The 21,344-nt window shown below is 47.2% G+C and overlaps 1 protein-coding gene across 3 annotated transcripts in view; it reads left to right on the forward strand.

Annotated features, from left to right (window-relative positions):
• grid2 (glutamate receptor, ionotropic, delta 2) overlaps positions 1-21,344 on the forward strand; it is a 1,198,200-nt gene that overhangs the window by 804,139 nt on the left and 372,717 nt on the right. For all 3 annotated transcript variants that reach the window (XM_038792750.1, XM_038792751.1, XM_038792752.1), the window contains one exon: positions 13,862-14,067. In XM_038792750.1, the coding sequence (XP_038648678.1) occupies positions 13,862-14,067 (206 nt within the window). The remainder of the gene's footprint in view (positions 1-13,861; positions 14,068-21,344) is intronic.

Consider the following 21,344-nt stretch of genomic DNA (forward strand, 5'->3'; position numbering starts at 1 on the left):
ATTGGCCATGATAAATTGCACCTCAGTGCCTAAGGATGTGCAGTTGATGGGGAATGGGCCTCGGTAGGCTGCTCTTTCGGAGACTCAGTGCAGACTTGATGGACTGAATGGTCATCTTCTGCATTGTAGGAATTCTATGATTCATGCTTGTTAGCTCATGGCTATTGCAGTGATTTTTGCTATGTCCATTTAATGGGGCAGCACGGTAGCATTGTGGATAGCATAATTGCTTCACAGCTCCAGGGTCCCAGGTTTGATTCCAGCTTGGGTCACTGTCTGTGCGGAGTCTGCACATCCTCCCCGTGTGTGCGTGGGTTTCCTCCGGGTGCTCCGGTTTCCTCCCACAGTCCAAAGATGTGCAGGTTAGGTGGATTGGCCATGATAAATTGCCCTTAGTGTCCAAAATTGCCCTTAGTGTTGGGTGGGGTTATGGGGATAGGGTTGAGGTGTTGACCTTGGGTAGGGTGCTCTTTCCAAGAGCCGGTGCAGACTCGATGGGCCGAGTGGCCTCCTTCTGCACTGTAAATTCTATGGAAATCTATGAAATGTGCTTTAGAACATAGAACATAGAACAGTACAGCACAGAACAGGCCCTTCGGCCCTCGATGTTGTGCCGAGCAATGATCACCCTACTCAAACCCACGTATCCACCCTATACCCGTAACCCAACAACCCCCCCCAACCTTACTTTTTAGGACACTACAGGCAATTTAGCATGGCCAATCCACCTAACCCGCACATCTTTGGACTGTGGGAGGAAACCAAAGCACCCGGAGGAAACCCACGCACACACGGGGAGGACGTACAGACTCCGCACAGACAGTGACCCAGCCGGGAATCGAACCTGGGACCCTGGAGCTGTGAAGCATTTATGCTAACCACCATGCTACCGTGCTGCCCTTTAATGAAAAGATATGTTTGTGCTATAAGACGACGTCATTGACAAAATAGAGTTCCGTATAGGTTGTTCTTCCTCTCATAGTTCATCTATGCAGAAAAAAAATAATGATTTCTCTATTAATCCTCCCTTTTTAAGTGTTTACACAGTTCTTCCCCTTCTAAAGTCCACTTGCCTGCGCTGATTGCACTTACGTTAATAGCTTCCTGACATCAATCCTGAATTTGCCTTGATACAGGTTAAACTTGCCTTCCATGACCACGTTTGACAGTTCACCGAGTCTCAGTGTTGTCACATTCCAACTGTCCCCTTTTCTGTTGGGAACAGCCCAAGTTTCCCCATCCTCGCCTCATCACTCAATCCATTGTCATCTGGTGTTCAGAAGCAATTGGCATGCTCAGGGGGAGGGGCTCATTTTAACGTCAAGTAAAAGTGCAAAACAGAGTTCAACAGAAACAAAAGTGGGGACAGTCGTCCAACAGGTGACCAAGCCAATATTGTATGTCCTCCAAAATCACCTTGAGGGCGCAAAGAGAAAACTGAAATTAATATTTTTCAGTTAACAGTGATCTGGTGGAAAGCCTTGTAACAAGATTGTGGCCCTGTGCAATTATCCACAACTGCTTCATTATGAAGTCGCGCAAATATCTCAAACTGTTGAGTTGTGAAATTAACAACACAGTTGCCTAGAAATGATTGATTATTGAGTAGCCAATGCCATTGTCCAGAAGTGTCCCATAATTTTGTGGGCAACATAGCTTTCTGCAACTACTTAATAAGGTGGCTGGCATGCGTATTCAGAACCTAACATAAATATAGATTTGTTTAATTATTTTGGACATTTGTACAATTATCTCGAATGATTTAATTATTAAGTACCTGCCATAAATTTCTACAACTCTTCAGTTATTGAACTCCTAGCTCAGATTAACGCTGCTTGCTTATTTCTGTTCCCACAGCTAGTTTTTTTCCTGGAACAGGTAACCTGCCTGAAACCAGAGGCTAGAGCTTAAGGGGCACCAGTATGCACCAAGCATGACTGACCAGGAATCTATCTGTTCTTACTGCTCACCAAAGGCATGTTGGAAGGAGATACTCAACCTGTTTGGCTGTGCTATGAACGCGCCATCAAGTCCTGGGGTGGGACTGGGGTGATTCAGTCTCAACTCACTGCGTCACAAACCCTCCTGCTCTTGGCTACACCAGAACATAATATCCAGTGATATATTTTGAATCCGCAGGGAAAGACGAAGAGGTCTGATATTCTGCATGAAATTGATTTCATTAAATGCAGCCATTAAATATAAAATGAAGCCAGGCAAGAGTAACTAAGGCAACATTAATAAAACTCTGCTTAGTGTTCAGCATTTCTCTATTCTCTCACTGATCGTGTTAAGGCTTGGAAATAATGGGACTGGTTGATGAAAAATGAAGTAATATTCAATTCAAAAACCTCTAAAGATCCTGGGAGCAATGCAGTGTTATATGAAACAGTGTCTCTGAAGAGCAGCAGTGAGTTATGATGAGATTGTCTTTATAAAAAGATTTTTAGAAGGAGCTTATCCATCTTGGGTGAAAATATCTGGTTTTGCTTCATAATGGATGCTGAGATTTGGAAACTAGGTACAAAACACAGCAAAGGACAGACATGGGAGTGTATTACAGGGCTAATTGTGGGATTGTGTGCAGATTAACAAAACGTTCTTGTGCAAAAGCGTCTGAACATGAGGAAGGACAGACGGAGAAAGACATACCATTCCTGCTGCTTCACACCCAACTTGGCCGACTTCCACACCAACCCACTTTTAAAATCGGGGATAAAAACAGAACCTGCAAGATAAACTCATCTTGGAGATTTAGAAAAAAAATCAGAGGCCAGTACGACTCTGGTAGAGAACTCAGGGCCAAAGTTTTGATTTTAAGTGGTATATTTTAACTTGCCAACTGCAAGCAGAAGCGAAAGGCAGGTTCAACTAGGCTCATTCTGACACTTACAGCATTTGACCGGCATCTTGAAGTTAGGCTTTGTAGTCCTTGATCGATATGTGGATACGTTGCTGTGCGGCTCCCCTTCAGTCACAAGGAGGGCGATTCTCCAGCCTCGGTGCGCATTCGCTCGGACGAATTGAGGCCGGTGAATAGTGGGAGAGGCTGAAAACGAGAACGACGCCAGGCGGCAAGCAGTTTGCGATGCAACGGGCCCGCTGCCATGGGCGAAATCGGGATCTCGCCGTAGCGTGGCAAGAAACCAATTATCACCACTTAAGCCCTATCTCTATACAATTAACGAGAGCCACCCCATATCCAATGGCCTCCCATGATTCAATGGCCTCCCCAGCAAGTGGGCGGCATGGTAGCTCAGTGGTTAGCACTGTTGCTTCACAGTGCCAGGGTCCCAGCTTCGATTCCCACTTGGGTGACTGTCTGTGCGGGGTCTGCATCTTCTCCCCATGTCTGCGTGGGTTTCCTCCGGGTGTTCCGGCTTCCTCCCACAGTCCAAAGATGTGTTTGTTAGTTAATTTGGACATTCTGAATTCTCCCTTAGTGTATCCGAACGGTGCTAGAATGTGGCAAATAGGCAGTGTTAATGTAAGCCTACTTGCGACGCTAATAAAGATTGTTTTTTAAAAAGTGGACACGCTGGCACTGATTAGTACTCCTTTTGAAAAACGTGAAGTTGGCAGAAGAGCTTCTGCAGGGAGCCGAGGAGGTGAATAGCCATCTTTGCTCACAGGCAAAGAGCTCGAGGGCGCTGGGCTTTCTGCCCCAGTTGGGGGGGGGGGACGGGACCCTCTGGAGGTGGTCCACCATGGGGAGGGAAGCACTGGGAAGACAACCACGCACGGTGCTGCCATAGCAACCCTATCCCCTGCCTGTTTGTCCCACTGACCACCCATAACCCCCACCGACTGCCGAGGCCTCTGACCGTGTGACTGAAGGTTATTGCTAATGAGGAATTAGCAATCGTGGTTAAGTGAGCACTTCACACAACCCAAGTGAATTCCCGTGGATGGGAGGGCCATGTAACACGTGGGAGTCATTGCCTACCATCCTAATCACATCTTGATGCATTGACATGGTGCTTGAACACTGCGGGAGGCAAGACCACACACACACAAACCAACATCTGAATACCCAGGGGATGGGGCACAGCTCCAGGGACATGTCCATGGCTGGAGGGTTGGTGTGTGCTACGGGGTGGTGGAAGATGCCTGGAGAGATGGTCCAAGGGTTCAGAGGTCAGCCAGCATGGTGAAAGAAAGTGAAAGAGGCATCATACTAGTTGTGCTCAAGGGTTTTTAGTGTGTTGCAGGTGTCCAACAATTCCCCACTCCCCACCCCCTTCATCCCCAACCTGTCCCCATCACCCTCTCCCCCCTCGCCCAGTTCCCTCAGTGATCCTCAACGTGCTTCACCTTCCCAGCTCTACCGCTACGTCTAGGTGTTTCCCCAGGGTGCACATTTGAGGTGGAGGCAGTCAGCTGCTTACCACATCCCGTGGTCTTCGATGCCCCTGCCGGGTGTCCTCTGGGGGCTCTGGGGCCGGAGGGCCGTGGCGCACTTGTTGACGGCACATGCACAGCTGTGCCACCCTGTCCCGTGTGCTGACCCCGAGACGCGGCCTCATCAGGGGTGTAGAGCTTCAGGGTGTTGGTGGCCACAATACCCACTCCATGGGACGGGTCTAGGTTGGCACCTAGCACCCCCTCCTCCCAGTCGGTGTGCTCAAAGGGACTCAGGGTTTCACCTCAGGATGGAGGGGCAGCTGGTTCGAGCCCTGATTGCCCCTTCATCATCTGGCTCTGGCGGCTCCCCGATGTCTGCACCATGGTGTCAATGCCCTCGCCGATACTCCTCACTGATTGGGCCATGCTCTACAGAGACTCGGCAATGCCCACCTGCGGCTGGAACAAGCTCCGCAGTGCCGCATCAGGGTCAGCCTGGTACCGGGTAACATCCTCTAGCGAGGCAGACATTCTGCCGAGACCCTCAGCCATGGCCGTCAGCAACTGCACGACGCCTTGGACATCTTCACTCATGGTGCCGACGTCGTGCATCAGGCTCTCCACTGCGGTCGCCACCTTAGCAGTGTTGGTCTCGGTGCCACGCATTGCCGGCGAAACCTTCTGCACCCGTAGCAGAGCCTACGACAAGGAGGAAATAAATAGATCACTGGTGTTCCAGATACCAAAACAACAGCGTTCCAAAAGGACCATTTTATAAATGTTTACTCCACATCTGCAAAAGAAACTGCCTGAAGACACCACCTGCTGGATTAGCATCACTGTCTGCAGCCTCTATAATGTCTGCTGCTGCGTCGCTGTTTGCAGGGTGCTTTGCTACAACAAGCACTGGCTGTGCGCCTCCATTCCTGAGCAAACAGAAAAGAACCAAATGTCAAACACATTCATGTGCTGCTTGCCTTGAAGCGAACTCAGTGAGATGCTGCGGACGCTCAGTGTGTGAATGTCACTCAGTCGGACCACAATACATAACATGAATATTTCATTGCTGATCATGAGCAGCTTGGATCGTGGCAGCCCCAAGATTATTATACAATGGAGCATCGACCCCACAGGACAGAAGCAAACTGTTAGACCCAACTGCTCAACGACAATGTTTCCGCACAAGCTTCTGCTCTTCCCTCTTTGTATACTTCTACCAGCATAACTCTCCATCCCCTCGTGCATCTTCTTCTTGAGTTGTCGGTCCAATGGCCGTTTCTCGGCAATTATTCACCGAATCTTGGTGAAGTGCTCTGACGTCGTTTACTGTGGGTAGGGGGAGGAGGGAGCCCCCACAATGCCGCAGATAGCCAACTGAGCTAACCAACCATGTGATTAGCTGACTGACCCTTAAATACATCCATTCAATTTACCCCGATCACTTCTCGTGGTAGAAAGTTCAACATTCTAAAAAGCCTTCAGATGAAGACACGTCTCCTGAAATTCCTATTGAATTCATGAGTGGCTATCTTGTATCTATGCCCCCCCCCCCCCAAAATTGTGGGCTGGATTCTCAGTTCCCCCAGCTGTGTATCTCGGCGGCGCGCCGCTCAGTGGCGAGGGGATTCTCTCTTACCCGCAGCTTGTCAATGGGATTTCCCATTGAAGCCTCCCCACATGTCCAAGGCATCGTGCAGTCAATGACGGCCGTGGCTGAGGGTCTCAGCAGAACGTCTGCCTCGCTGGAAAAGAGAATCGCAGTGGCCGGAGAATTCCGGCCTATGGCGCCTCCTATTGCTGCATCTCAAGCCCACTACCTTACCAGTCTTTCCTGATAGTTATCACCTCTCCGTTCCAGTATCATCTTTTGTGCCTTCTCCCTTGACTCCCTTTGATAATGTGAAGACTAGAATTGTCTACAGTACTTCAAGTCCTGTCTGACCAAGGATCAATACAATAGGTATCTACGTGGGTCTCCCAACTTGGAACACCGGTTCATGGGGGTGTTTGGTTTCGCTTTGTTTTTTGAATGGTGTGAGGAGTCAAGTGAAACCCCAGTGAGAATAACCAGCCCAGTTATCCTGTAATAAATGTTAACTATGGCCAGGATTCTCCTGGTATCCGGCGGGGCAGACCGTTCTGGCGCCAAAGAGCAGCGTGAATCACTCCGGCGTCGGGCTACCCGGAAGTTGCAGAATCCTCCACACTTCCGGGGAGTTGGCCGGCGCTGGAGGGATTGGCGCCACGCCAACCAGCGCCAAAGAGCCTCCGCCGGCCGGCGCAAGTTGCGCATGAGCAGGACCACCAGCGTGTTCTGTCACATGCACAGACCGGCCAGCGTGTTTCCTGCACATGCGCACGTTGTTTCCTCTCCGCGCCGGCCATCGCGGATCCTTAGAGATCCTTACTCAATATGCCTTTTGAATGGCAGCTACTGTTATCACTAATGACACCTGTTGCTGGGCAGATCGCATCCCATCATGCATCGTTACAGGCATGTTACTGCTGTTACTAGGCAGATTTCTACCTGTTGCTGGGCAGAGCCATGATTTCGGGGAAAGGTAAAATTCTAAGCATTGCTCCTGGTGATTCACAGAAAGCCATAAAAAGAATCTTTGGTCCACCCCGTAGCACATCCTTTTCAAGTGACCAACCCACTGTTTTGTTCATTATTATCTCAATGGTAGACTCTTCAGGGCAATGTTATTCGCACCAAGTGGCCCTGGGATTACCTCAGATTTCCCACTGAAACATGAATAAAAATTCAGTTGGTCTCCATTCTCTTCCCGCTGCATGTTTTCTTCAGCATTCCAACTCAGAATCTCAGAGCAGTTCAATCTCTGATGAATTATTTCCTTCAGCTTATTAAATTTTATTTTCAGGGTTTCGGCATTGTGATAGATTTGCTTAAGGAACACGCTGTTTGTTTTGATGTTTTCTCTGTGATCATTCTGTATGTTTGCATCGTTGCCTACTCTGTCACATCAATACTAATTACTTTAGCTCTGTTGATGCAGCTACTTACCCCCAACTGCTCCCCATCAAAATCTTTCAGGCACCAGGCAGATTAACCTTAAGCCATTCTGTCTGCACTGTTATGCACAGCAGGGTGATTGGCAATGCAAAACCACAGTACAATTACACCTGCAGCTGCAGATAGCTCTTCAAATGTACCTAAGACCACCTCAATTGTAAATTAATTCAGCTGTGAAAGTTAGAAAGTGATGCACCATTTCCTCGAATGTGAATACTCTTTCCTTTCATACCTGTGATTATTGGGACAACTGGCGTTTCAATTGTTCACTTCCTTTGGAAAAAATGCCCCACGGTAACTTGTGAAGGGAGGAGGAGGGTTTGCCCTGGATTTTCTCCCCCGATCCTGCCACAAAGTACCATGTCGATAAGACCGTAAGACATAGGAGCAGAATTTGTCCACTCGGCCCATCGAGTCTGCTCCGCCATTCAATTATGGCTGATATTTTTCTTATCCCCATTCTCCTGCCTTCTCCCCATAACCCCTGATCCCCTTATTTATCAAGAATTAATCAAGATACTCAGTGATTTGGCCTCCACAGCCTTCTGCGGCAAAGTGTTCCACAGATTCACCACCCTCTGGCTGAAGAAATTCCTCCTCATCTCTGTTTTAAAGGATCGTCCCTTTAGTCTGAGATGGTGTCCTCTGGATCTAGTTTTTCCTACAAATGGAAACATCCTCTCCACATCCACTCTATCCAGGCCTCGCAGTATCCTATAAGTTTCAATAAGATCCCCCCCTCATCCTTCTAAACTCCAATGAGTACAGACCCAGAGTCCTCATCCGTTCCTCATATGACAAGCTCTTCATTCCAGGGATCATTCTTGTGAACCTCCTCTGGAACCTTTCCAAGGCCAGCACATCCTTCCTTAGATACGGGGCCAAAACTGCTCACAATACTTCAAATGGGGTCTGACCAGAGCCTTATACAGCCTCAGAAGTACATCCCTGGTCTTGTATTCTCGCCCTCTTGACATGAATGCTAACATTGTATTTGCCTTCTTCACTGCCGACTGAACCTGCACGTTAACCTTAAGAGAATCATGAACAAGGATCCCAAATCCCTTTGTGCTTCTGGTTTCCTAAGCATTTCCCCATTTAGAAAATAGTCTATGCTTAAATTCCTCCTTCCAAAGTGCATAACCTCACACTTTTCCACATTGTATTTCATTTTGCCACTTCATTGCCCACTCTCCCAGCCTGTCCGAATCCTTCTGCAGCCCCCTTGCTTCCTCAATACTACCTGTCCCTCTACAGATCTTTGTATCATCTGCAAACTTAGCAATAGTGCCTTTAATTTCTTCTTCCAGATCATTAATGTATATTGTGAGGGCAGCACAGTGGTGCAAATGGTTAGCACGTTTGACTCATGGCGCCGAGGTCCCAGGTTCGATCCCGGCTCTGGGTCACTGTCCATGTGGAGTTTGCACATTCTCCCCGTGTTTGCGTGGGTTTCACTCCCTCAACCCAAAAGATATGCAGGCTAGGTGGATTGGCTATGCTAAATTGCCCCTTAATTGGTAAAAATAAATTGGATACTCCAAATTATTTTTTAAAAATTACTGTATGTTGTGAAAAGTTGTGGTCCCAGCACAGACCCCTGAGGCAAACCAGTGGTCACTGGCTACCATCCCCACTCTATGCCTTCTGCCAGTCAGCCAATCCTCTATCCATGCCAGGATCTTACCCTTAACACCGTGGGTTCTGAACTTAATAACTTCTGACAGTAGTGGATTATTTCTGTGAGACTTCTTAACCTGTCCTGTGGTTCCAGGAGTGTTTTCGACTTTTTCAACGGCGAAAATATTACCTCTCGAACTATTCATTGACAACTACTTAGCTAAAAATAATCTAGAGCGTCCATCAGCGTTCCATGGAGATTTGATTGACGATATTTTATTGTGTATGTGCATGCTGACAACAGCAATGCCCATCACTGCGTCCTGCTCGCTGGTATAGATAGAATACCCGTGTGAGGCCCAAGTATCGTTGTCAGTGGTCATTGATCGTTAGTAAAGTAAATTTACTTCCATATAGGTATTGGTAAAAATGTCTGATTCCGAAAATGATGACCAGAGCTTCCTTCTCTATCTGTGCATGGTCCATTTCTGTTTCGTACAAGGATCTTGATGCAAACACTATTGGCTTCTCTTCACCATTGGGCATGATGTGAGAAACCACAGCTCCCACCCCATAAGGTGATGTGTCACAAGCCAGTTGCAAGGGTAACTTTGGATCACAAAGTGTCTCAGGACTTCTGACTTTAGTAGGCCCTCTTTAGCTTGTATGAAGTCCTTCTCGTGCTGATCCACCCATTTCCATTTCCTGTTTTGACACAATAAGTTATGTAAAGGCTTGAGAACAGTTGCATTTTGGAAGGTCTAATGCAGGTCGGGACGATACAGTGAATGTTAGAACCCTCAAGAATATTGACAATCAGAGAGATCTTGGTGTACAGGTCCACAGGTCACTGAAAGGGGCAACACAGGTGGAGAAGGTAGTCAAGAAGGCATACGGCATGCTTGCCTTCATTGGCCGGGGCATTGAGTATAAAAATTGGCAAGTCTTGTTACAGCTGTATAGAACCTTAGTTGGCCACACTTGGGAGTATAGTGTTCAGTTCTGGTCGCCACATGTCCAGAAGGATTTGGAGGCTTTAGGATGTTGCCTGGTATGAAGGGCATTAGCTATGAGGAGAGGTTGAATAAACTTGGTTTGTCCTCACTGGAATAAAGGAGGTTGAGGGGCGACCTGATAGAGGTCTACAAAATTATGAGGAGCATAGACAGGGTGGATAGTCAGAGACCTTTTCCCTGGGTAGAGGGGTCAATTACTAGGGGAATTGGTTTAAGGTGCGAGGGGCAAGGTTTAGAGGAGATGTACGAGGTAATTATTTTACACAGAGGGTAGTGGGTGCCTGGAACTCGCTGACGGAGGAGGCGTTGGAAACAGGGGCGATAGTGATGTTTAAGGGGCATCTTGACAAATACATGAATAGGATGGGAATAGAGGGATACGGACCCAGGAAGTGTAGAAGTTTTTAGTTTAGACGGCCAGCATGGTCGGCGCAGTCTTGGAGGGCCGAAGGGCCTGTTCCTGTGCTGTACTTTTCTTTGTTCTTTGTTCTAGTTGCTCGATTCGTGGCAAACCTTCCAGGATAGTTTAATCAGCCCAAAAATAATTGAAATTGATTTACGTTTTGAGATTCAGGTCCCTCAGTTATGGCTTTTAATTTTGAAGGCGGTTTATGCAGTCCCTTTGCATCCATGACGTGTCCCCAGTATTCAATAAATTTGAAGCATTCTCTTTTATCCTTCTGCACTCGTAGCCCGTCATCTTCCAGTCTGTGGAGTGTAGCATCTAAATTTTGAAGATGCTCGTTTTCATTCTTTCCAGTAAGTAAGATATTGTCCAAATACCCCTGTGCTCAGCCTGTTTCCTTCCGAGTTTTGGAACACCCCCAGCTCTAAGATACTCAGTGCTCCCTGTCGTGTTCCAATTTTTCCAGGCTGTGCACATGGCGAGCTTCTTTTCAATGTTGTTTCCTCCGAAATCTACCTGTAAATTTCTGTTCCTTCAGTGAATGCTACCAATATTTGGCACCCCTCCATCGCCAGCTTTGATGGAGCAAACGTTTTAGCTTCTTATTCCTTTTCAGATGTCTGCGCACAGATCAACGATTGTTCTGTATTTTTTTTTTAGTCCTCCAGGAGTCTGCCCGTGTGTTCCAACTTCCTCATCGCCAGTTGTCTTTGTGGTACCTTTAAAGGACCATGAAGGCACAAACAAACAAGACCTTTATTGGAAAGGTGATCACTCTACAGGCTGTTACGATTGACAGCCTGTTTGCCAGCGCAAATAGCCAATAACATCATCAATACATCACGTGGTTGGACTCTTAAAGTGACCTTGTTCCAACTAGGAACAAACGTGAATACAAAAAAGATTGCATGGATAACATTTGTCAAATGTAAAGGAGAGATTGAGGAGGGAAAGGATGTGTCATGTCCTTCCTGACTTTGGCAAGGGCATCTTTTGTGCAGCAGGAAGGATTGAAGCTGGATTGGAGAGACTTGAACAGCAAGGTTTGGCATGACTTCACACCCGTAAATGTGGGTCAGCAATACAACGTTATCGCTCCATTTTCCAAAATTATGGAAGGTGAGCGGGCAGGGAAATTGACAGCTTGGCCCCCATTTTGAAATTGCTGGTTGACAAGCTTGTTAATGACCCAACCAAGTGAAATTCTTCATTGCTGGACTTTTCGGGCATCAGCCATGAAAAGGTTTGGGAGTTACCATGGCAGCTATGACGAGGTAGCATAAGGGTGAAGGAAAAGGTCAACTGCTGGGACCACTGGTGAATTGAGCAGCAGATTCTCCTGGGGAAGATTGCAACGTCTGCATGTTTTATTTTGCACTCATTTTTGACCATTTTGAGCTTCTAATAAACAATAAAGAAACATTCAGAGGACAGGGGACTTCTATTATTGTATTTTGTGAGTAACTTCCTGTTCGTGACATTGCTCCTCTACCACATGCCATTCCAGCCTGCAACTGCTTCCCAGGTCCTCCTGCAAAGTTACGAATTGCAGATAATGGGTCTGTGGGAAACAGACGCAGGCACAAAAGTTATCCTTCGAGGAATTGACATGTGGTGCTGCAAGGTAAATATTACAGTTATAATGCTTCCCAGAGACCCTGTCAGGACTGCTCTCTAACTTTCAGACAGGGGTCCCTTTTCTAGAGATGGGGGTGGTCTGTATTGTGTGGGTCTGTGGAGGGGGTTCCTTTTGGAAAGGGTTCCTGTGGGGGTCTCCTTATTACAGGATTCCCGGTGGGGGGGGGGGGGGCTATCACAGTGGTCCCTGTGGGGAGGGTCCCTCTATTACAGTGGTCCCTGTGGGGGCCTCCTATTACAGGGGTCCCTCGGACGGTCGTCCTATTACTGGGGGCGGTGGGACGGATCACCCCCATACTCGTGGTTAGGGGGGACACCCAGGAAATACGAGATGGAGAGTTGCGTGGTGGGGGTGGCGGGTGTCAGGGCTGATTTGCCATGGGGGAGGGGGGCCAGAGCCGATTTGAGTTGCGGGGAAGGTGTGGCTGGCCGCGGGACCTTGCTATTGGGCTGCCCGCTCAAGATGGTGGCCCGATAGTGGGATTCCCTGAGAATCCGCGTATTCCACAGCATGCATAAATTTGCATGGTTTGGAACATTGGATTGCATCCCACTTTATGACCACAAGGGGGATCGTAAAACTTTGCAATTCAACTCCGGCTGGAGAACATAGGGTGAGTTTCTCCGTCCCACTGCATCAGATTTCTGGTTGAGCACGCCGTCAGAATTATCCATTTCGCCTGCTAGCCAATGGGGTTTCCCATTGTGGGGCAGCCCCACGCCATCGGGAAACCCCCGGGCTGCCGGCAAAACGGACAATCCCCACGGTGGAGAATTCAGCCCAGAGACTCCCAAATGGAGAATCCCGCCTCTTGGGCTGCCTTCTCCATTTTGATTCTCCAGGAAAACTGGCGTAAAATGGCCAACGATTCCCCATTTTGCTGGGGACTAGCAGGGAGGCAGCGTAGAGCTCGCACTCTAGCGACTGATACGGTCCTGATACGGTTCTGTGGCCGTGCATGCGCACGGCGGTGGCCTGCAGTGGCCGCGACGTGCTTGATGGCGGACTCAGCTCGTGGACTGGATCGCGAAAGTAGTGCCCCCTTTCGGCCGCTCGCACATCCTGGACTGCCCACAGTGCCCCCAGCCCCAAATGAAGCCCCCTCTGCCCGCGGATCGGCCCTCCCTTGACTGTGACGGCACCAGACTGAGTCTGCAGCCGGCACTCAAGATTCCCGGACGGTGTGAGCACACGTAACCCACGCCGTCGGGAACTCAGCCGGTCGGGGATGGAGCATTGCAGGGCGGGACTCAGGCAATGGCCTGAGGCCGTGGACAATCGGTGCGCCGTACTCCTGAGTACCCCGCTTTCCAGGCGGCGGAGAATACAGAAAACGGTGCCGCTCCCAATTCTCCGCCCCATTGCTGAATGCGATTTCAGTGTCGGGGAGCGGAGAATCTCGCCCCTTGTCTTTGAAAGGTAATGAAGTGGTGGCTTTACATCTTTAACATTGCTGACACTGATCATAATGAGATTTGACACTTCTGAATCTGGAGGATACACTGTTGGATTTTTAAACTGCAATTTATAATATTGACAAAGTATTCCTTGTGTGGAAGAATTGTGGATTGCTCAGCAACCTTTCCAAATTCTAAACTCATTTCAAGGCAATTCTAACCACCATTAAAATGGCGCTAATTCACAAGAATTAATCTAACCAGGAGTCTGTGCAATGAGCACTTGTGCGAGATTTGTAGCCAAATAATGAAGCTCGTTAACTATAAAAAATACAGGGTAAAACATTTGGAAAGGCTCTATCCGGGGACTGTCTAACAGGCTAATTGTTTTCCTTTAATTGCCAGACATCCGTGGAATTCAGGACTTTCTGGATAAAGCTTCTCAGCAAGGGATGGATGTCGCTCTGCAAAAAGTGGAAAACAATATCAACAGGATGATCAGTACTATGTTTGCCACAATGCGTTTGGAAGAGATGAACCGGTATCGTGACACACTTCGACGGGCTATTCTCTTCCTGAGCCCACAGACAGCAAAGGCTTTTGTTTCTCAGGTAGGAGGGCAACAGCTTGTATTAACAACCTCTAAGAATCACACCGTCTTGGTAGCTGAAACCAGTTTCTATTGTGCTGTTTAATTATATTACAGCAATCTGAGGTATGTCATATTTCGTGACGGTTTAGTTGTCAGAATTCCTATTCTGTGTTCATTGTGCTGATCAATGTGCACTCAGGACTTGGTACAGTAAGAAGTCTTACAACACCAGGTTAAAGTCCAACAGGTTTGTTTCAAACACTAGCTTTCTGAGCACTGCTCCTTCCTCAGGTGAATGAAGAGGTTTGTTCCAGAAACATATAGACAAAGTCAAAGACGCAAGACAATGCTTAGAATGCGAGCATTTGCAGGTAATTAAGTCTTCACAGATCCAGAGATAGGGGTAAACCCAGGTTAAAGAGGTGTGAATTGTCTCAAGCCAGGACAGTTCATAGGATGTCACGAGCCCAGGCCAGATGGTGGGGGATGAATGTAATGCTACATGAATCCAGTCAGGGAACACTTCAGCAGTCAAGGGCATTCAGCCTCTGATCTCCGGGTAAGCACTTCAGCAGTCAGGGGCATTCAGCCTCTGATCTCCGGGTAAGCGTTCTCCAAGGTGGACTTCAGGATGCGCGACAATGCAAAATCATCGAGCAGAAACTTATAGCCAAGTTCCGCAAACCTGAGTCAACCAGGACTTTGGATTCATGTCGCATTACATTCATCCCCCACCATCTGGCCTGGGCTTGCAAAATCCTACCAACTGTCCTGGCTTGAGAAAATTCACACCTCTTTAACCTAGGGTTACCCCAATCTCTGGATCTGTAAAGCCTTAAATACCTGCAAATACTCGCATTCAAAGCATTGTCTTGCATCTTTGACTTTGTCTATATATATGTTTCTGGAACATACCTCTTCATTCACCTGAGGAAGGAGCAGTGCTCCGAAAGCTAGTGTTTGAAACAAACCTGTTGGACTTTAACCTGGTGTTGTAAGACTTCTTACTGTGCTCACCCCAGTCCAACGCCGACATCTCCACATCAGTACTTGTTGTTAGTAGCCTGTTAATTGCAATAACTTTAACCTGGTGTTGTAAGACTTCTTACTGTGCTCACCCCAGTTCAGCGCTGGCATCTCCACATAAGAACTTGCTGTTAGTACCCTGTTAATTGTAACAAGTTTGGCCAAACCTAGATGATGTCGCAGCCTTATGTTCAGATAATGGTGTCCAGGAATTAACCATTTTGAATCTCTCCATCCCTATCTCAACAGGTCTTGGGTTTTCATATTAAATATAACTCGTAGTGTTAGTAATATGTGGAAGCAGAACATGAGTCCTACACTGCCTCCATTTGTATTTCTTCTTAACCTACGAAAAGAGCATTGGTTGTTAATTGCAACTAGCATGTCCAATAGTTGATAAGTCACCAGGACCAGATGGGGTACATCAAAAGATGCTGAGGGAAGTAAATGCAAAATTGCAGACGTACTGACAACCTCAAATTCCCCTATGCTAAGGGGCAGTGCCGAAGGACTGGAGTATTGCAAACGTTATAACCTTGTCATAAAACGGTGTAACAATAAAGCGATCAACTGAAGACCAGTCAGTTGATGATGGGAAACCTGTTGTAGAAACAATAATTTGAGACAGAATTAGCAGTCACTTGGACAAGTGTAGCTTAATTCAGGAAAGTCAGCATCGATTTGTAAAAGGTAAATTGTGTTTAATTGCTTTCATTGAGTTTTTTGATGAGGTTAATAGAAAGGGTTGATGAGGGTAACATGGTTGATCTGGTGTATATGGACTTTCAAAAGGTGATTGATAAAATGGCAAGTAACCGCCTTACCAGAATTAAAGGGATAATGGCAGCATGGATAGGGAATTGGTTGAATGACTGGAAACAGAAGTGGTGAACGATTGTTTTTAAGGATGGTATAGTGGGGTTCCCCAGAGGTCAGAACTAAAATCACTGCTTTTCTTGATCTATATTAATGATCAAGACTTTGGTGAATAAGGCACAATTTCAAAATCTTCAGATGACACAAAACTTGGAAAAAGTGAGTTTTGAGGAGGATAGTGAGAGACTTCAAAAGGACATATGCAACAGGCTGGTGGATTGGGCGGACGCACGACAGATTAAAATGTAATGCAGAGAAGTGTGAATTGATACATTTTGGTGGAAAGAGCAAGGAGAAGCAATAGAGAATAAAGGGCTGGATTCTCCGCCGGCGGGATGCTCCCTATCGCCGGCAGCCCGGGGGTTTCCCGATGGCATGGGGCTGCCCCACGATGGGAAACCCCATTGACCAGCTGGCGTAACAGAGCATCCCGCCGGTGTGCTGAAACAGAAATGTGGCGTGGCGGGATGGCAAATCCAGCCCAAAGGGTATAATTCGAAAAAGGGGTGCAGGAACATCGAGACCAGTGGGTGTATGCGTGCAAATCACTGAAGGTGGCAGGACAGGTTGAGAGCAATTAATAAATGTTACGACACCCTGGGATAGTACACGGTCAATTCCAGTCCCACTGGACCCGGAGTTGCAAAACAACTGAAGTTAACAATGAATTCTTAGAAGATGCCCAAAGTCTTTGGGTGCCCAACACCTACAGTCACCAGGTTTGTAGATTTAAACACAATTAGTTTTTATTAATAACAAGAATTTTTATTCAATAGGCAGCAAATAAAACTGGTGAACTATTATTTAATTCCGAACTCCCCTTCTTTAACTCACCCCACCCTCTGCACACTCGCAAGGCAGTCAAACACACAGAGGAAAGAGGGGTGGAAGCGAAAATAATATGACAAATGAAAGGATAAATGTCTCTGTTTCAGATGGACATCTTCCAGTTTGATTATTCTTTTGTCTCAGCCTTCTGTTGGATGAGGTCTTTACTTTCAGCCATGTCATGGTTTTCACTCTCGATTTATCAGGATCTCAAGGCATCTCTGCAGATTCAGAAACCAGCAGACAGAAACCTGTTTTGGCAAAAGAGAGATAGAGAGAGAATAACTCACAGCCTCTTAGCTCAGCATCCGGCTGCCTTCTGTTTCCTCCCACGGACCTCTACAAACCTCCCACCTGTCTGAAGCCAATCAGTGTCTGTTGCCAGGCAGAGTACTGTCTTTGGCCAATCCATTGGCCACCAGCCAACCAGTCGAACTGAATCACAGAATCAGAGAATTAACAGTCCAGAAGGAGGCCATTCGGCCCATCGTGTCTGCACCGGCCCTTGGAAAGAGCACCCCACACCTCCACCCTATCCCCATAACCCAGTAACCCCACCTAACCTTTTTGGACACTTAAGGGCAATTTAGCACGGCCAATCCACCTAACCTGCACATCATTGGACTGTGGGAAGAAACCGGAGCATCCGGAGGAAACCCACGCAGAGATGGGGAGAACGTGCAGAGGAAGTGAGGAGCTCAAAAGTTGCAAAATAGTACACAGTGTGCTATGAAGACTTATGAGAACGTGCAGACTCTGCACAGACAGTGACCCCTCTTATCCCTTAAGTGCCAGAAAGTCTAAGTTCTTTTGTTTAAAAATCTAAATCTTCATAGCACAGTGTGTACTATTTTGCAACTTTTGAGCTCCTCACTTCCTCTGCTCAACTTAAAGGTATCTGTCCATTAAACATCCATGGACCAAAAATGATAACGATAAAGTAAAAGAAATGGGAAATAAAGGAATGAGCAGGAGGGGCCCCTTACACAAAGCACACAATATCATGTGCTTCATAAATGCAGACATTGAGTACAAAAGCAAAGAAGCTATGTTGAGCCTTTATAAACTTTGATGGGCTTCAACTGGAGCCCAGACTGAGGAAGTATTTGAAAGCTTTAGACAGGATTCAGAGGACAGGATGCAGAAAAGATTTATGAGAATGGTTTCAGGGATGAGAGACCTTCAGTTAAGTGAGTAGATTGGAAAGGCTGGCGTTGTTCTCCTTAGAGCAGAGAAGGCTGGGTGGTGATTCGATAGAGCTGTTAAAAATCACCAGCAGTTTAGACAGAATAGAGAGGAACTAGCCACTAGTAGAAGGTTTGGGAAATAGGGGGGGGGGGGGGGGACGGACAGATTTAAGATGCATTTTTCTTCATTTGTTCATGAGATCTGGGCGTCGCTGGCTGGACCACCATTTATTGCCCATCCCAGGGGGCATTTAAGAGTCAACTACATTGCTGTGGATCTGGAGTCACATCTACATCAGACTGGGTAAAGACAACATATTCCCTTCCCCAAAGGGCATTAGTCAACCAGGTGAGTTTTTACGACAATTGCAATGGTTTCATGGTCATCATTTTGATTTCAGAGTTATTTTATTGAATTCAAATTTCACCATCGGCTGTGGTGGGTTTCGAATCCGGGTTCCCAGAGCATCAGCAAAGGAACCAAAAGCGACATGAGGAAAAGTGTTTTTACAGGGGGAGTGTTTACGATCTGGAATGCACTGTTTGAGAGTGCGGGGGAGGCAGGTTCAATCATGGCTCTCAAAAGAGAAAAGAAATTGCAGGGTTGCATGGAAAAGGCAGAGGAATGGGAAAGCTAAGGTGCTGTTGCAAGAGAGTCAGCACAGGCTTGATGGCTCGAATCGGCTCCTTGAGCTGTAATAAGTCTATGATTCCTTGATTTTCGTTTGGTGTCAGATTGCTCTGGCACTGGCTGGGGGCGGGTACTCTGGATGGACTGACCCCATCTCCGGCGGGTCCTGTAAAACATATGTATGATTAGAGAGTGGACCGGGGTGGCTGGGGGTCCGGGGGGGGGCACACATGTGTCATGGTGATCCACGACTAAGTAGAGTCTCACTTACTCTCCCGCCGCCGAACTCCGCTCGGCAACCTCCCTTTCCTCTGGCCCTCCGACCACATCCAGTGCCCTCAGCTCGGGCATGGTGAGGAACTGCAGTTCAGGTGGTCCCCCTCCAGTCTTCTCCCGCTCCCGGCGGTTGTGCGCAGCCTTTTTCTTGGGGGGGGGGGGGGGGGTGGATGCAGTAAAACAGCACTGTTACCACGCCGATGCCATCACTTTGTCTCAAAATCGGAGAATCCAGCCCATAGTCTCAGGAACGGAGAACACGCTGCACAAATTCAGACATTCTGGGCATCCCTTGGACACATCAAGTGGCAATTGCAACAAACTGAGGTGACCATTGGTCAGTGGACAGGGGTGGAACACGGAAACAGGAAAACTAGGAAATGAGAAACAGCTTTTCAAATTGCACTGAAAGTAGTGAATCCTTAAAAGAAATAATTGAACCCCACTTGCTCCCGAATATGATCTTAACAGTGAAGAGAGAGGTGCCTGAATGTCCCTCCCCCCAAAGGATAAAAACAACAACTGGTATTTTCAAAGCACCACTAATGTAATGAAATGTCCAATTCCTTGACAGGGTTGATTATCAAATAGTATTTTGATACCGAGTCACAGAAGGAAACATTAGAACAGGAGACAAATTGACGATTCTATACTAATTATGTTTAATTCAATGCAGATGGTGGGCATTAGCTGGTGAGGGCATATAAACAGACATATAAATGGGCACAGATTAAAACTGCATTATCGGTTTAGGAGGTAAATGCATATAATGTGTAACTCTGTAAATAAATGCAACAGTGTATAAAGATTGGCTCCAGTTCTGTACTTCAGCACTGCCTTTCTGGATCAGATTACTAATAACCTGGTTTTAAGGAGCGATTTAAAGGAGTGATATAGGGAGGTGAAGAGATTCTGGGAAGAAATTCCAGAGCTCATTGCCTAGGCAGCTGAATGTACGGCCACCAACGATGGAGTGAAGGAAATCCAAGGTGCCCAAAAGTCCAGAATTCGAGGTGCGAAGACACATCCGGGACTTGTGAGGCGTGAGTGGCTTACAGAGTCAGGGAGGGCCGAGTGTGCGGGCCGATTGCACCACAAGGAAAATAATTTTGAACGCAGCAGTGTGGGAAAAGTGGAATTTGGTGCAGGTTAGGATGCTGGCAGCAGTATTTTGGATGAGCTCAAGTTTCTCGAAGGTGGCGGGCACAGGTCCTTAGCTCAGCAGCATGTTACCCTGGTTAAAACTAAACACCATATCAGGCTCTTCAGCCAGTGCCGCAGGAGCAGTGGGGACAGACCCAAGCACATTAATTTGAAACATGTTCTGAAGACTCTATAATGTTCGTGTCGGATATGAGACTCCTAGTGGTCAGTCGGTGAATTACAACACAACCACGATATCATCACGGACTTGCCCTCAGAAACAGGCGGAAATACATACAGGTGCCTGTGCCAATCAAGTGCCATAATGTTCCTTGAATGAGGCAACGTTTTCATGGTGATGTGTCCATCAATATAGAGAGCTTAGAAAACTGGCTTGATCGGTAATGTGATAAATTATTTTCCGACTGATGATCGCAAGGCAGATGTGCCACCTACAAGAGCAGGGGCCAACAGAGAAAGGGGACAACAGACCATTCTGCTGCATCATCGCTGCCTACCCAATAACTTCCTAATTTGGCAAAACCAACCCTGAAACGGGATTTGCCACCTTTGCAAATCGTGTCCCACATTTCAGGACTTAGTCGATGACCTGAAGCTGAGGTTTTGAAAGCTGGTCTCACTTTTCCACGTTGGACTGACTGAAGGGCATTAGCCTGAATTTTTCCGATTGGACCATGGTAATTATGTTTCATTTCTGTACCTCTGGATGGCGATTCTGGCCGCAGAAATCAATTGACCTGTAGCTCGACTGAAGCAAATTAAGTTTCAAACCAATTCTTTGCATCCTGTGAGAAGAAATGGACCATTTTAATTTCACAGTTTAAATGATTGGTCACAGACTTCTGCTGGTTTGACATTTGCTCAACAGTGGCACCTCTGGCCCATTACGGAATGACAAGTCAAAAGGAGACGGACAATTCCCAGTATTTGGTGTGGTTCATTTACTTTGGATTAAGCTCGTTACCGAAGAGCAAGTTTGTTTTCTGAAGATTCCAGAGAGGGCCTTTGATAGAATATAAAGACACTGAGAGATAGCTGTGGTGTTGACTGCTTTTAAAGTTGTTTTCCGATTATCACGGGCAGTTCGGTGGCACAGTGGTTAGCACTGCTGCCTCAGCGCCAGGGACCTGGGTTCAATTCCGGCCTTTGGTCACAGTCTGTGTGGGACAAAGAACAAAAGGACGATACATTACAGGAACAGTCCCTTTGGTCTTCCAAGCCTGTACCGGTTATGAAACCACCCTTGGCCAAAAGCCACAGCACTTCCTAAAAGAACAATGCCACACAGGACAGACCCTTCTGCCCTCC

This window comes from Scyliorhinus canicula, chromosome 3, assembly GCF_902713615.1.
Source record: "Scyliorhinus canicula chromosome 3, sScyCan1.1, whole genome shotgun sequence".
Lineage (NCBI taxonomy): Eukaryota > Metazoa > Chordata > Chondrichthyes > Carcharhiniformes > Scyliorhinidae > Scyliorhinus > Scyliorhinus canicula.